General features: G+C 53.1%; 1 protein-coding gene and 1 non-coding gene across 2 annotated transcripts in view; one reads left to right on the top strand and one right to left on the bottom strand.

Annotated features, from left to right (window-relative positions):
* The window catches only part of ACIN1 (apoptotic chromatin condensation inducer 1), a 52,847-nt gene that overhangs the window by 13,814 nt on the left and 25,319 nt on the right, over positions 1 to 13,714 (top strand). Inside the window, exons 4-7 of the mRNA XM_060255352.1 lie at positions 3,525 to 3,613; positions 3,748 to 5,022; positions 10,842 to 11,060; positions 11,234 to 11,331. Coding sequence (XP_060111335.1) covers positions 3,525 to 3,613; positions 3,748 to 5,022; positions 10,842 to 11,060; positions 11,234 to 11,331 — 1,681 coding nt within the window. The remainder of the gene's footprint in view (positions 1 to 3,524; positions 3,614 to 3,747; positions 5,023 to 10,841; positions 11,061 to 11,233; positions 11,332 to 13,714) is intronic.
* On the bottom strand, positions 9,361 to 9,435 carry TRNAS-GGA (transfer RNA serine (anticodon GGA)). The gene has a single exon. It is a non-coding gene; the product is annotated as a tRNA-Ser (tRNA).

The raw sequence follows: 13,714 nt of genomic DNA on the forward strand, positions 1-13,714 counted from the left end.
CAGCAACTGTGTACAAACCACACAATAAAACATGTAAATAGAAGAAGAAGATGATGATATTGGATTTATATCCTACCCTCCACTCCGAATTCCAGAGTCTCAGAGCGGCTCACAATCTCCTTTCCCTTCCTCCCCCACAACAGACACCCTGTGAGGTGAGTGGGACTGAGAGGGCTCTCACAGCAGCTGCCCTTTCAAGGACAACCTCTGCCAGAGCTATGGCCGACCTAAGGCCATGCCAGCAGGTGCAAGTGGAGGAGTGGGGAATCGAACCCGGTTCTCCCAGATAAGAGTCCGCGCACTTAACCACTACACCATACTGGCTCTCTTTGTTGTCTGCTTGTTTGAAATAATACCAAATACACAGCATACAAAAATATCACTAAGGAAGAGGATCCACAAGGCTCAAAAATCAAAGTTTGAGCTGGTGCCTAATGGAGATGTGATCAAGTGGTCTTAGTTGACGTCAAAAGGCAAAGTATGGCAGATTGGGTCTATGAGGAAGCATTCTCATGCGAAACGTGATCCAAAAGTTGACAGGCATGTAAAGGACAATTACCCTTGGAGCCTGGATTTTCAAGGAATTTGGATACCACAGAGAAGTGAACAAGAGGAGTGAAGGACTAAGCAGTTTCTGGACATTTGATTTTTGAGCCTTGTGGATCCTTTTCCTTAGTGATATTTTTGTATACTGTGTATTTGGTATTTCAAAACAAACAGAGACAACGAAGAGAGACTTCATACGATTTGCATCTTTTATTGTGTGGCGCAGAGCGGTAAAGCTGCAGTACTGCAGTCGGAGCCCTCTGCTCACAACCCGAGTTCGATCTCAGCGGAAGCTGGGTTCAGGTAGCCGGCTCCAGGTTGACTCAGCCTTCCATCCTTCTGAGGTCGGTCAAATGAGTCCCCAGCTTGCTGGGGGGAAAGTGTAGATGACTGGGGAAGGCAATGGCGAAAAAGGTAAAGGTGCAAGCACCAGTCGTTTCCGACGCTGGGGTGACGTTGCTTTCCCAATGTTTTCACAGCAATGGCAACCCCCCCCCTGTAAAAGGCCTGCCGTGAAAACGTTGTGAAAGCGACGCCACCCCAGAGTTGGAAACGACTGGTGCTTGCACAGGGGACTACCTTTACTTTTTATTGTGTGGTTTGTACACAGTTGCTGGTTGCTTTTTCTTCTGTTATAGACGGTGCTGCCACTTTCTTTGGTAGCGCTCTCTAGTATTGGCGTTAATACTTTTAGGTAAACATGCCACATTACGATTTTGTATGCCAAGCTTTAGACATTAAAGCAGCAAAGCGAGTTTGGGCTGGATAGGAAAGCAAACGTTGCCCATATTTCCGTTTTTCTCAGTTTCCGGATCTATTTGTTTCCTGGAGGTAAGGGGGAAAGACTTCAACGTGTCTGGAAATAACAATGACGTCATAACCAACCTATGGCAATCCGCTAACGGGGAAGGGGGGGGGCGAGTTTCAAGGCAAAGGTGGTTTGCGATCGCCTTCCTCCGCGTAGCAACCCTGGTCTTCCTTGGTGGTCTCCCATCCAAGTAACTACCACAGCTGATCCTGCCCAGCTTCCAAGATGCAATAATAATAATAATAATAATAACTTTATTTTTATATCCCGCCCTCCCCCGCCGAAGCGGGCTCAGGGCGGCTAACAGACATGGAGATCCCATGATTCATATAAAACAATGTAAACAATTTTAAATATATCAATTGCATAATAAATTATTTAAAATAGATAAAATGTATAAAATGGGTGCTAAATACTGTAATCATAATATCCACAAGATGGCTAGATGTCCACATGTCAGATTAATCGGGTTCTATCTCGAAAGCAAGCTGGAAAAGAAATGTTTTGCAAGCCCTGCGGAATTGGTTCAGGTCCCACAGGGCTCGCACCATCTCTGGAAGGTGGTTCCACCAACGAGGGGCCATCACTGAGAAGGCCTGCTCCCTAGTAGCCTTCAACCTAGCATCTCTTGGCCCAGGGATTGTTAGTAAGTTCTGAGAGCTAGATCTCAGTGCTCTCTGGGGCACATATGGGGAGAGGCGGTCCCTTAGGTAGGCAGGTCCTCGGCCATATAGGGCTTTAAAGGTAATAACCAGCACTTTATAGCGAACACGGTACACAACACAATGAGCTTGAGCTTTTCAGGGTGCTACTTTTGTGAGAGAGGACCCTGCCCCCCCCCCCTTTTAGGCCTCTTGTAGAATGAAAATCAGCCCCCTTTGCTGCTTCTTTCTCCTTCCTGGAGAGGACAGGACAGGCGGTGGCGAAACGATGCCGTCGTCCTTAGCAGGCAGATGTCGTTCACTTCAAGCGCAGTACGTGTTCTCTCCGTGTGTGACTTCTTGCACATCATCACTGCTTTCTAAGACAATGCAATGCAAACTGAGTGGGGGTACCTGAAGGAACGTGCCCCCCCCCTCTACACTGCTGCTGCCCAGTCAAGGTCTACTGTCTCTGCCCCTTCCTGCAGAAATGAGGCGGGCGGTAAGCGGAGAAGGGCCTTCTCGGTGGTGGTTCCCCGACTGCAAAGCGCCTTCGAGGTCGCCTGCCGTGGTAGCACCCAGTTGCCAGGCTCAGACGCTTCTGTTCACCCGAAACACTTTACATTCTGTCAAAGGGGACTTTTGACTGTAGACAGCAGATTCCAAAGTCCCAAGCCTTTGGAAATCTGACACAGGCCGGTGTCCCGGAACGCAGAGCCAACTGCAGAATGTCGGGTAGGGAGGTTTAAGCGTAACCGTTGGGCATTTCAGACAGAAGCTCTGTTTAGCAGGGTGCTTCTTAAAGCGGTCACGTTGTTGAAACTCTTTCTTGCATACGCACAAGTATACACATGGAAGAACCTAAGAAACGCTCACTTGGCAGTATCCGTCGGCTCTCCGGTGGCCAATCAGGAGCTCTTTTGGCCTCACCCCCTTTCTAAAAACACTTGGGGTGCACCAGGAAAGGTCTCAGCCGGTGCTGAGGACACCACATTGGCACACCACATTGGGAACCAACCCCTGGCTTATACCCTGGACGTTTTGTTGGTCTTTAAGGTGCTTCTGGAATTGACTTACTCTTCTATTCACCTAGGTTTTTTTTTTACTAAAACAGTACATCGTCTTGCTTTATCGATCCTGACCAGCCTTTCCTGCTGATGGCTTTTACGGGCCTCCCTTTCCTTTTACGCTCATGACCATTTTATACTGCTGGTTTTAACATGTAGTTGGCTTTACTGCGGGGGAAATGAGCTTTCCGAATGGCTGCATTGATTCACTGTTTGAAACGTGCGATCCCTTTGCTGTTTGACACTGCGGGATGCGAAAGGACAAAATAAACGGGGTTTGGGGGAAGCAGAGCCAAACCGATTTGCACTGGCCCCGGGGATAGACGGGGCTCGAGTCTCTTTGCTTTCATCCTCAAAGCAGGCCCGGTTCGGTCAGTTGGGCCCAGCGGCCGCTTGCCCTTTTCCCTCGGGGGACCCATGTCCGGTCTAGCCCCGCTGATGGGTTTCCTGTTCCTTTGCTAGGCAAGGGATGCGCCGTGTCCCGGGAGAGAGGCGAGTCCGACGAAGAAGGAGCCCGAAGGCAAGAACAGCATCCTTCCCGAGTCAGACAGGTAAACGACCCTCTGGGGTCAGAGGGGGAAGCCCCGCAGGGCAGAGGGGCCGAGGGTGTAGCTTTGCCGCCGGCACAGATGGTTGGTTGGCGGGGAGCCGCCGTGGACTCATTCTTCTCTTTTCTCCCACTCAGGCCAGGGCCGTGAAGACCTCCGGAGGTGCCCACGGCCTGGGCAGCGAAGAGCGGGAAACGTCTCTTAGGAGTCGGAGGGCTGTGCAGCAAGTGCCCGTGAAAGACGAAGAGGAGGAGGAGGAGGAGGAAGAGGAGGAGGAGGAAGAAGAGGAGGAGGACGAGGAGGAGGAAGAGGAAGAGGAGGAGGAAGAAGAGGACTCTGCGCCTCTGCCGCAGAGGCAGGCGGAGCCGGAAAGGGCCGCTCTCCCAGAGCCGTGCTTGGGCCAGGCTTCAACCCCCGTGGCTCCAGAGGCCCAGCTGAAAGAGGCTCAGGCCCTAGAGGCCCAGGGCTGCGAAGCGGCCATGCCGCTCCCCTCCCTCTCCAAGAGCCCGGCGGAGAGGCAGCTGGAACCCGCGGTGCCGGAATGCAGGGGAGAAGAGGAGCACGACACGCTCGGCCAAGAGCACCAGGAGGGCCCCGGGCTGCCGGAAAAGGAAAAGGAGCCCGTCGAAGCCATAGAACTGGAGGTTGCAGCCGAGCCACCAGAAGCCCCGGAGGGTAGACCGGCGGAAGAAGTAGTTCAGCAGGAGGAGCTAGGGGTGGCCGAGATCCAGGAGACACCGGCGGAGGCGGCAGAGGCAGATCGGGGGGAAGGGAGCGCTGGTCCCCCGCAGCCCCTCCCGGAGGTGGAGGAGTCCCTAAGGCAGGAGGACCAGGAGGAAGCCGCAGAGGCCCTGAGAACACTGGAGGAGGTGGCGGCCGCAGCGGCTGCCCTCGTCCAGGCGTCCCCGTCGCCCCCCCAGCTGACGGAGGCGCAGCACCCCCAGCAAGACCAAGCGGCAGATGAGCCCCCTCCTCCCATCTTGACCATGGAAGCCCCAGCTGGATCCAGCCCTGCAGAGGACGAAGCCCCTCCTCAGCTCTCTCGGCCATCTCCCCCCTCTCAGGAACTCCCAGCCGCAACCAGCCCCGGCATCCCAGAGGACCAGGCTGGCCGCTCACCCTCTCCCTTGCCGCTCCCGCAGCCCGACCGCAAGAGGCCCGGAGGCAACAGCTCCTCCCGCTCCTCGTCCTCCTCAGCATCCAGCTCCTCCCGGTCCCGCTCTCGCTCCCAGGGCAGTTCACAGCCACAGTCCGGCGCCAGAAGACCCCGCTCGGGCTCCTCTGAGTCGCCTCCAAGGAAACGGCGGGCCCCGAGATCTCGGTCCCGTTCCGGCTCTCGTACGAGCTCCTACTCCAAGTCTCGTTCTAGATCCCGTTCTAGGTCTCGTTCCAGCAGTGAGAGCAGCAGGAAGGTGAGCTGGAGTCTAGGGTGCCCGGCTTCTTTCCGAACTCGATAGCAGTGGAGGTGGTTTCAATCTGATGGTGATGATATTGGAGTTATATTCTGCCCTCCACTCTGAATCTCAGTGTCTCAGAGTGGCTCACAATCTCGTTTCCCTTCCTCCCACACAACAGACACCTTAGTGAGGTGGGTAGGGCTGAGAGTCCTCTCACAGCAGCTGCCGTTTTGAGGACAACTCTGTGAGAGCCATGGCTGACCCAAGGCTATTCCAGCAGCTGTAAGTGGAGGAGTGGGGAATCGAACTCGGTTCTCCCAGATAAGAGTCCGCACACTTAACCACTACACCAAACTGGCACTCTGGCAACGTTCCAGACTTCCGAGCTAGAGAGTTATGTAGATTTAGTGCGGCAAGTTGAGTTGTTGTTAGCATTGTCCCATTTTCAAAAGTAGCATCGGTCATCCAGATGGAAAGGTTTTCCATTTAGAAAAGAGGCGATTGAGAGGGCACATGATAGGGGTTTATAAAATTATGCGTAGGGTGGAAAGAGTTTGCAAAGAGATGTTTTTTTTCTCCCTCTTATAAATTGCTCGAACTCAAGAATATCCAGTGAAGCTGATGGACGGTAGAGTCAGGATGGACGAAAGGAAAGGTCCTTTGGACAGCAAGTGACTAAAATGTGGAATTCACTGCCAGGGGATGTGGCGATGGCTTTTAAAAAGGCTTTTCAATGGCTTTTTAAAAGCGTTTAGACAGATTCAAGGAGGACAGGTATATGTGACTATTAGCCATGGTGACTAAAGGGAACCTCCACATTCAGAGTCAGTCACTCTCTGAATCCCAGTGGTAGGAGACAAAATCAGGGAAAGGCCTTAGCGTTTGGGGCTTGTCGTCTGACCTCCACAGGAACTGCTTGGCCACATTGTGAGACCGGGTGCTCATCAAAAACCTGATGAGGATTATTTCTGGAGACACCCCAAGGCGATCCAGTAGTGCGCTGCAGCTGTCGCTTCTGCGCCACACCTTTCTATCCATCTCTCGATAGTGCCCTCATTGGGGACAGACCGCTCTGTCCTGGCTTTACTTCTAGCCTTTTAAGCAGTGAGGCCACCACTTCAGCAGCGTGCCATGTTTTCCACGACATGCACTACGGTGACTGTCGCCTATCCCAGGATCTCCTTTGACGTGCGGACTGCAAATGTTTTCATTTAGGTTTATTTATTTACCTTATTTGTACCAAGGATGGCCAGATTTGCTGAACATAAGAGCCATATAGCAGGGGTGGCCAACGGTAGCTCTCCAGATGTTTGGGGGGGGGTTTTGCCTGCGACTCCCATCAGCCCCAGCCATTGGCCATGCTGCCGGGGGCTGATGGGAGTTGTAGGCAAAAATACATCTGGAGAGTTACCGTTGGCCACCCCTGCCATATAGAATAAACATCAGATGTTTGAGAGCTGCGTGGAAGGAAGGAAAACAGGCAAATGAACGCAAGAAGCCATGTTGGATCAGGCCAGTGGCCCATCCAGTCCAACACTCTGTGTCACATAAGAGAAGCCATGTTGGATCAGGCCAAAGGCCCATCGAGTCCAACATTCTGTGTCACATAAGAGAAGCCCTGTTGGATCAGGCCAGGAGCCCATCCAGTCCAACACTCTGTGTCACACAGTGGCCAGAAAACCAGGCACCATCAGGAGGTCCATCAGTGGGGCCAGGACACTAGAAGCCCTCCCACTTTGCCCCCCGCCCCCCGCACCAAGAATACGGAGCATCACTTGCCCCAGACAGAGAGTTCCAACAATACACTGTGGCTAATAGCCACTGATGGACCTCTGCTCCATATGTTTATCCAATCCCTTCTTGAAGCTGTCTATGCTTGTAGCCACCGCCACCTCCTGTGGCAGTGAATTCCATGTGTTAATCACCCTTTGAGTGAAGAAGTACTTTTATCAGTTCTAATCCGACTGCTCAGCGATTTCATTGAATGTCCATGAGTTCTCGTATTGTGAGAAAGGGAGAAAAGTACTTCGTCTACCTTCTCTTTCCCATGCACAGTCTTGTAAACCTCTATCATGTCACCCCACAGTAGACATTTCTCCAAGCTAAAGAGCCCCAAGCGTTTTAACCTTTCTTCATAGGGAAAGTGTTCCAACCCTTTAATCATTCTAGTTGCCCTTTTTCTTTTTTGAGGTGCCGTGACCAGAATTGTACACAGTACTCCAAATGAGGCCGCACCATCAATTTGAACAGGGGCATTATGATACTGGCTGATTTGTTTTCAATTCCCTTCCTAATAATTCCCAGCATGGCGTTGGCCTTTTTTTATTGCAGTCGCACACTGTCGCAACATTTTCAGTGAGTTATCTACCACGACTCCAAGATCTCTCTCTTGGTCAGTCTCTGGAGGGAGAGGTGGAAAGAAAGCAACTTTAAATACATTTTCCAAGCTGCTGGCTGGCTTGGCTTGGCGAAGTGATTTAAAGAGACAAATTCCTTCTCTGGCGGGAGCTTTGAGAGCCACACAATATGGGTGAAAGAGCCACAGTTTGGCCACTCCTGATTTATACCCGGCCTTTCTCCTCAGTGGCAACCCAGAGCAGCTTACATCATTCTCCTCGCCTCCATTTCACCCTTACAACCCGTGAGGTAGGTTAGCCCCGTGAGGTAGGTTAGGCCGAGACTGGCCAAAGCTCATGCAGTGAGCTTCCACGGCCAAAGCAAACCTGAGTTGCCCAGATTCTAGTCTGACACTTGAACCGCTACACCAAGCTGGCTCTGTGGGCGAGACACTGTGCCTTTTTGGAACTGCTGGGGAAGAGAACATTTCTCTTAAGGGCGGGGCAGGCAAAGAGCAGCTTCTGGCAGGCAGCTTCTCAAAGCAGAAGGGCGTGCCCGGCATTGGGCGGGCTGATCCGTGGGAGACAGGATGGGGAAGGGCGCCTGGCCAATGCAAGGCCGCGGAGCTTCAGAGATTGCCCCCGGCCAAGTTTTTCAACCTTAGCACGCGGAAGCCGTGAACAAACAATCCTTTACTCCGGTGTGGCCAAACTTGCTTAACCGTAAGAACCACATAGAATCAACGTTGGTTGTTTGACAGCTGCGAGGAAGGAAAAGAGATGGGAAGGAGAGAGGTGGAGAGAAAGCAACTTTTAACTTTAAATGCGTTCTCCAAGCCACCAGCTGGCTTGGTTTGGAGAAGTGATTTAAAGAGCGCCAGGGCAGTTGGGGGCTTTGAGAGCCACAGTAGATCCAGGTGGGCATCCAGAGGGGTCTGAAGCAGTAGAACAAAGTTGAAGTCAAGTGCACCTTTAAGACCAACAAAGTTTTTATTCAGAATGTAAGCTTTCGTGCGTGCACACTTTTTCAGATCAGGAATCAGGTACAGTGAGCAGAGCTACATACAGCCAGCAGGCAGCGGTACGGAATGCAAGATGGTGCATATTTAAAATCCAGTGACAGAACAGTAGCATTAACAAATCAAAGGTTTGCTCAATTTGTTAATTTTACTCTTCTGCCATTGGATTTTAAATTTGTACCATTTTGCATTCTAAACCGCTGCCTACCAGTTACATGTACCTGATTCCTTGTCTGAAGAAGCATGCACGCACGCCCGAAAGCTTACATTCTGAATAAAATCTTTGTTGGTCTTAAAGGTGCAACTTGGCTCCTTCTTTGTTCTAGGGCCACACGTGTGTGAAAGAGCCATGCGCGGCTACGCGGCCACCCCTGCTTTACACGCGCCCAGCTTGAACGCAAATGCAGTTGGGATTTACCCACAGTTTTCAAACCAGAATGGCGGGGAGGGGAGGGAAGAAGCCACCTTGGCTAGCGTGCTTTCGTCTGTCTTCCCCGCAGATGTAGGTTTTCTTCCGCAGCGTTTAGGAAGGCTTTCCTCAGACACCCCATTCACTCGCGCATCCTTCTGGACGTTCCATTCGCCTTTGAAGCAGGAGTCCGCCTGCTAGAACGGCCTGGGCTGCCAACCTCCGGGTGGCAAACACGATACTAAGAGAGGAGTCACAAAAAGTTGGAAGCAGTCACTAACCTAAAACGGCCACCGCGACTCAAGACTACTGTGAATTACGACAAACAATACAATTCTAATAGTACCGCTAGACAGAACAGGTATACATTTAGAAACGCGTAGCGTTCGCTATTTGACGTCAAACTTCAATCACAATGTCCACGAACGAAATTCACAGTAGAAAGTCCATATGAACACATATGAAGTTGCCTTATATTGAATCAGGCCCTTGGTCCATCAAAGTCAGTATTGTCTACTCAGACTGGCAGCGGCTCTCCAGGGTCTCAAGCTGAGGTTTTTCGCACCTATTTGCCTGGATCCTTTTTAGTTGGAGATGCCAGGGATTGAACCTGGGACCTTCTGCTTTCCAAGCAGACGCTCTACCGCTGAGCCACCATCCCTCCCCTAAAATTGCATTTGACAGGAGTGGGATTCGAATCCATGCCTCTAGGGGAGACTGCGACCTGAAAGCAGCACCTTGGACCTTTCGGCCATCCTGACGCTCATTTCCATTAATCCCATGAATCACTGTATACGACAGGACCGTCGGCTATCATTTCCTGTTTCAATAATTTCCTCAGGCATGGGATTATTAGAAACGTCAATTAAGACTCAACTTTACAATATCCCCATGGGACCAAAAGTCTCCAGAATTCTCTGCAGCAGGCAAAACACTGAGATGGCTCAGACAGAGAATTGTGGGGACTTTTGACCCCATGGGAATATGGTGAAAGTAATAGAAATTTACTTTCTGTTGTGAATCTCGTTTGTGGACATTGTGATTGAAATTGAATGATATGTATTTTTAAATGTATACCTGTACAGTCTAGAACAGGGGTGTCAAAACATGCGGCCTGAGGGCAGAATCAGGCCCCCGGACACCTATCATGCCCCCGAGCAACTGGCTGTCATCTGCTTCCTTCTCCCTCTCTCTTGCTTCCTTCTGCATCACAGCTTGCTTTGCCAGGCTTGCTGAATTGCACAGGAGCTACACAGCAAAACCTCTATTTTCTCCATTGGCTGAGGCTCCTCCCTTGGGGAGGAGGGGGGGAAGGCAGAGCTTGTTTGTCCAGTCTCTCTGAATTGCAGAGCTCCTGAGCCAAGCCTCTCTTCATTCTATTGGCTGAGGCTTCCCCCTCCTCCTGGTTCCCTGGGGAAGGAAGGAAAGATCCAGAGCTTTCTTAGTCCAGTTCTCTGGATTCCATGGGAGAGATACAAAGAAAGCACCTTTAAGACCAACAAGTGCTAACATTTTAAGCATGTTTTAAAAAAAAATCTTTGTGTTTGTCTGTGTCCTTTATAAAGTTTATATCTCTGCTACCTAATCTTAAATAGGTACACACACAGCCTGAGCCAACCTGACATGGCCTGGCCCAGCAAGGTCTCATGTCAGATCCAGCCCTCATAACCAATGAGTTCGACACCCCCGGTCCAGAAGTATTAACATTCCATTATTTATTGTAATTTGTAGTCATCTTGAGTCGCAGTAGCCGTTTTAGGTCAGTGATTGTTTCAATCTCCAGGTTTGGGGAGCTTATGGAATTATTCCTCATCTCCAGACCACAGAGATCAGTTCCCCTGGAGAAAACGGCAGCTTTGAAGGGCCAGCTTCATGGTGTTATACCTAGCTGAGGTCCCTTCCCTTCCCAGGCTCCACCCCCTAATCCCCAGGAATTTCCCCACGTGGAGCTGGTGACCCCGTCTGTTGTTGCACCGGACAGAATTCTCCTGTTCCTAATTCCTGAACCCCCTTCCTTGCTCGGATGCTCAAGAGCCGGGCATCTCAACGCTTCTGTCTCTCTGCTTTCAGTCCCGCAGCCCCGAAGTTTCGAGGGACAGCACCAGCTACCCTCCCACCAAAGAGTCCTCCCCGCCAGGGGAGAGCCCCCCAGCCCACCAGGACGTGTCGTCAAGTCCCAGGGAAGAGGGAAGGAGAACCCCTTCCCCGCCTCTGGAGCCCCAAAGACACCCCAGCCATACACAGAAGCAGCAGCATGAAGCGGAACCGGAGAGCACAGTGCCGGAGCGAGTACGAAGTGGACTGGGTCGGGCGGGAAGGGGGGTGGTCTCTAAGGGTGCCAGCTTCACTGCAGCTTAGCTTCGGGGGGGAGGCGCACAAGGGGGGGCGTTGGAGACCTCGAGGCCTCAGACCCCCTCCTCCCCCGGCCCCTTCCCGCTAAACGCACCACCCTCTCCCCACAGGACCACTCAGAGTCCTTTCCCACGGAGGCTCCGGGCCTAGCCAGCAAGGCTTCTGTCTCAGAGCCACAGCATCCTCCGGAGGGGCAGCACAGCAAAAAGTAAGTATGGATGGAAGAGCCTGGGCGGGGAGCGCGCAAGGTCGGCGGGACGCTTGACACCCCGGCCCGTTTGCAGACAAGGAGCCTAGGAAAGGAACCATCCGGGTGGATCTGAGCATAGGAAGAGACCCCAGGAGCTAGCTCGGTCCACGTTGGGATTTCCAGCATCTCCTTTTCATAATGCGTTTCAGTCCAAGCCCACACGAGCAAATGGGGAGCTTCAGATCACTAACTGAGCGCATTGCCATTAAATGATAAGGCAGTTTGGGGGTTCATTTCCAGGCTGCTATGAACTCGGGGGGGGGGGGACCTCTTGATTTTGAAATTCGGGACAGATAAGCCATGAAGTCCCTGTTTCAGACTTGAAGATAGTTTCTGAGGGCACCCTGCCGAGTCTGCAGTCGGACAGCTAGATTGGAGTCCAGGTGAACCTTAGTAACAAGATTTTGGGGGGTGGGAATGAGCCTTTGAGAATATTGAACGAAGGGAGCTTCGACCTTCAAAAGCTCACCCTGAAAATCTTGTTGGTCTTTAGCAGGGGTGGAAAGGAAGCAACTTTAAACACATTCTCCAAGCCGCTAGCTGGCTGAACCTTGGAGAAGTGTTTTAAAGAGACAAATGCCTTCTCTAAGCCAGCCAACAGGGCGGTGGGGGCTTCGTGGCTCCCAAGCTGCAGTTTGGCCACTGGAATCTAGCTGTTTCAGCCATATTTCCCTAGAACTCTGAAGTAGCCCTTTCTAATTCTTGTATGATCTGAAGTTTCCGTGCCAAAACCAGTGCATTCTCTCTTCCAGTGAAGGCATTTCCTCGCCCCTTGATTCCCCAGTGTGATGGAAGGCCTGGGATCTGAGCTAGCTGGCTGCCACGTGGGAGATAAAAAGCTAGGAACTGTTTGTCCCAAGCCAGAGGTGGGGGCGGGGGGGACTTTAAGATCCTAGCTTCCACACTTAGAGATGCTTGGTGCTAAATCCACACCTAGAGATGCTAGATTCAGATCAGCAAACGTGAGCAAGAGCAGCCAGGCTGAGTGCTTGGAGCTCTTGGTGCTCCTAGGATTTGGCCCTGGCAGCCTTCGGGGGTGGGAGTGGGGTGGGGAGGGAGTTAGCTTAAGAGAATCGCTCTCCTGCTTGACTACACGTGTGTGGGGGGGCGTGAGGGTGCAATTTCCAGCAGCAGCCTGGGTGCAAAATGCCCGTGGAAGGGGGGGGGGGGCTTCTCGACCAGACTCACTTTGCCTGCCAGCAGCGCGCGAGCCGTTGGGCCTTTGGGACTGGTTGGATTGCCGCCTGTCTCCCTGCACACGGCGGGCCTGTTCCCTCTTGGCTGGTTGGATTGCCGCCTGCATCCCGGCCCCCTGCAGAAGGCGGGCCTGTCCCCTCTTGGCCGGTTGGATTGCCGCCTGCATCTCAGCCCCCTGCAGAAGGTGGGCCTGTCCCCTCTTTGCCATTTGGATGCTGCCTGCCTCTCAGCTCTCTGCAGAAGGTCCCCTCTTGGCCGGTTGGATTGCCGCCTGTATCCCGGCCCCCTGCAGAAGGCGGGCCTGTCCCCTCTTGGCCGGTTGGATTGCTGCCTGCCTCTCAGCCCTCTGCAGAAGGTCCCCTCTTGGCCGGTTGGATTGCTGCCTGCCTCTCAGCCCTCTGCAGAAGGTCCCCTCTTGGCCTGTTGGATTGCCGCCTGCATCCCGGACCCCTGCAGAAGGCGGGCCTGTCCCCTCTTGGCCGGTTGGATTGCTGCCTGCCTCTCAGCCCTCTGCAGAAGGTCCCCTCTTGGCCTGTTCGATTGCCGCCTGCATCCCAGACCCCTGCAGAAGGCGGGCCTGTCCCCTCTTGGCCGGTTGGATTGCTGCCTGCCTCTCAGCCCTCTGCAGAAGGTCCCCTCTTGGCCGGTTGGATTGCTGCCTGCCTCTCAGCCCTCTGCAGAAGGTCCCCTCTTGGCCGGTTGGATTGCTGCCTGTATCCCAGCCCCCTGCAGAAGGCGGGCCTGTCCCCTCTTGGCCGGTTGGATTGCTGCCTGCCTCTCAGCCCTCTGTAGAAGGTCCCCTCTTGGCCGGTTGGATTGCTGCCTGCCTCTCAGCCCTCTGCAGAAGGTCCCCTCTTGGCCAGTTGGATTGCCGCCTGTATCCCAGCCCCCTGCAGAAGGCGGGCCTGTCCCCTCTTGGCCGGTTGGATTGCTGCCTGCCTCTCAGCCCTCTGTAGAAGGTCCCCTCTTGGCCGGTTGGATTGCTGCCTGCCTCTCAGCCCTCTGCAGAAGGTCCCCTCTTGGCCAGTTGGATTGCCGCCTGCTTCCCTCCCTCCCAGCCCCCGGTGGGAGTGGGGGTGGCGGGGGGTCGAGTCCTCCTCCTCCCCCCTCTCCGCCCCTCCCCTCCCCTCCTCCCTCCCGGGGG

This window comes from Heteronotia binoei, chromosome 15 (assembly GCF_032191835.1).
Source record: "Heteronotia binoei isolate CCM8104 ecotype False Entrance Well chromosome 15, APGP_CSIRO_Hbin_v1, whole genome shotgun sequence".
Taxonomy (NCBI): Eukaryota; Metazoa; Chordata; class Lepidosauria; order Squamata; family Gekkonidae; genus Heteronotia; species Heteronotia binoei.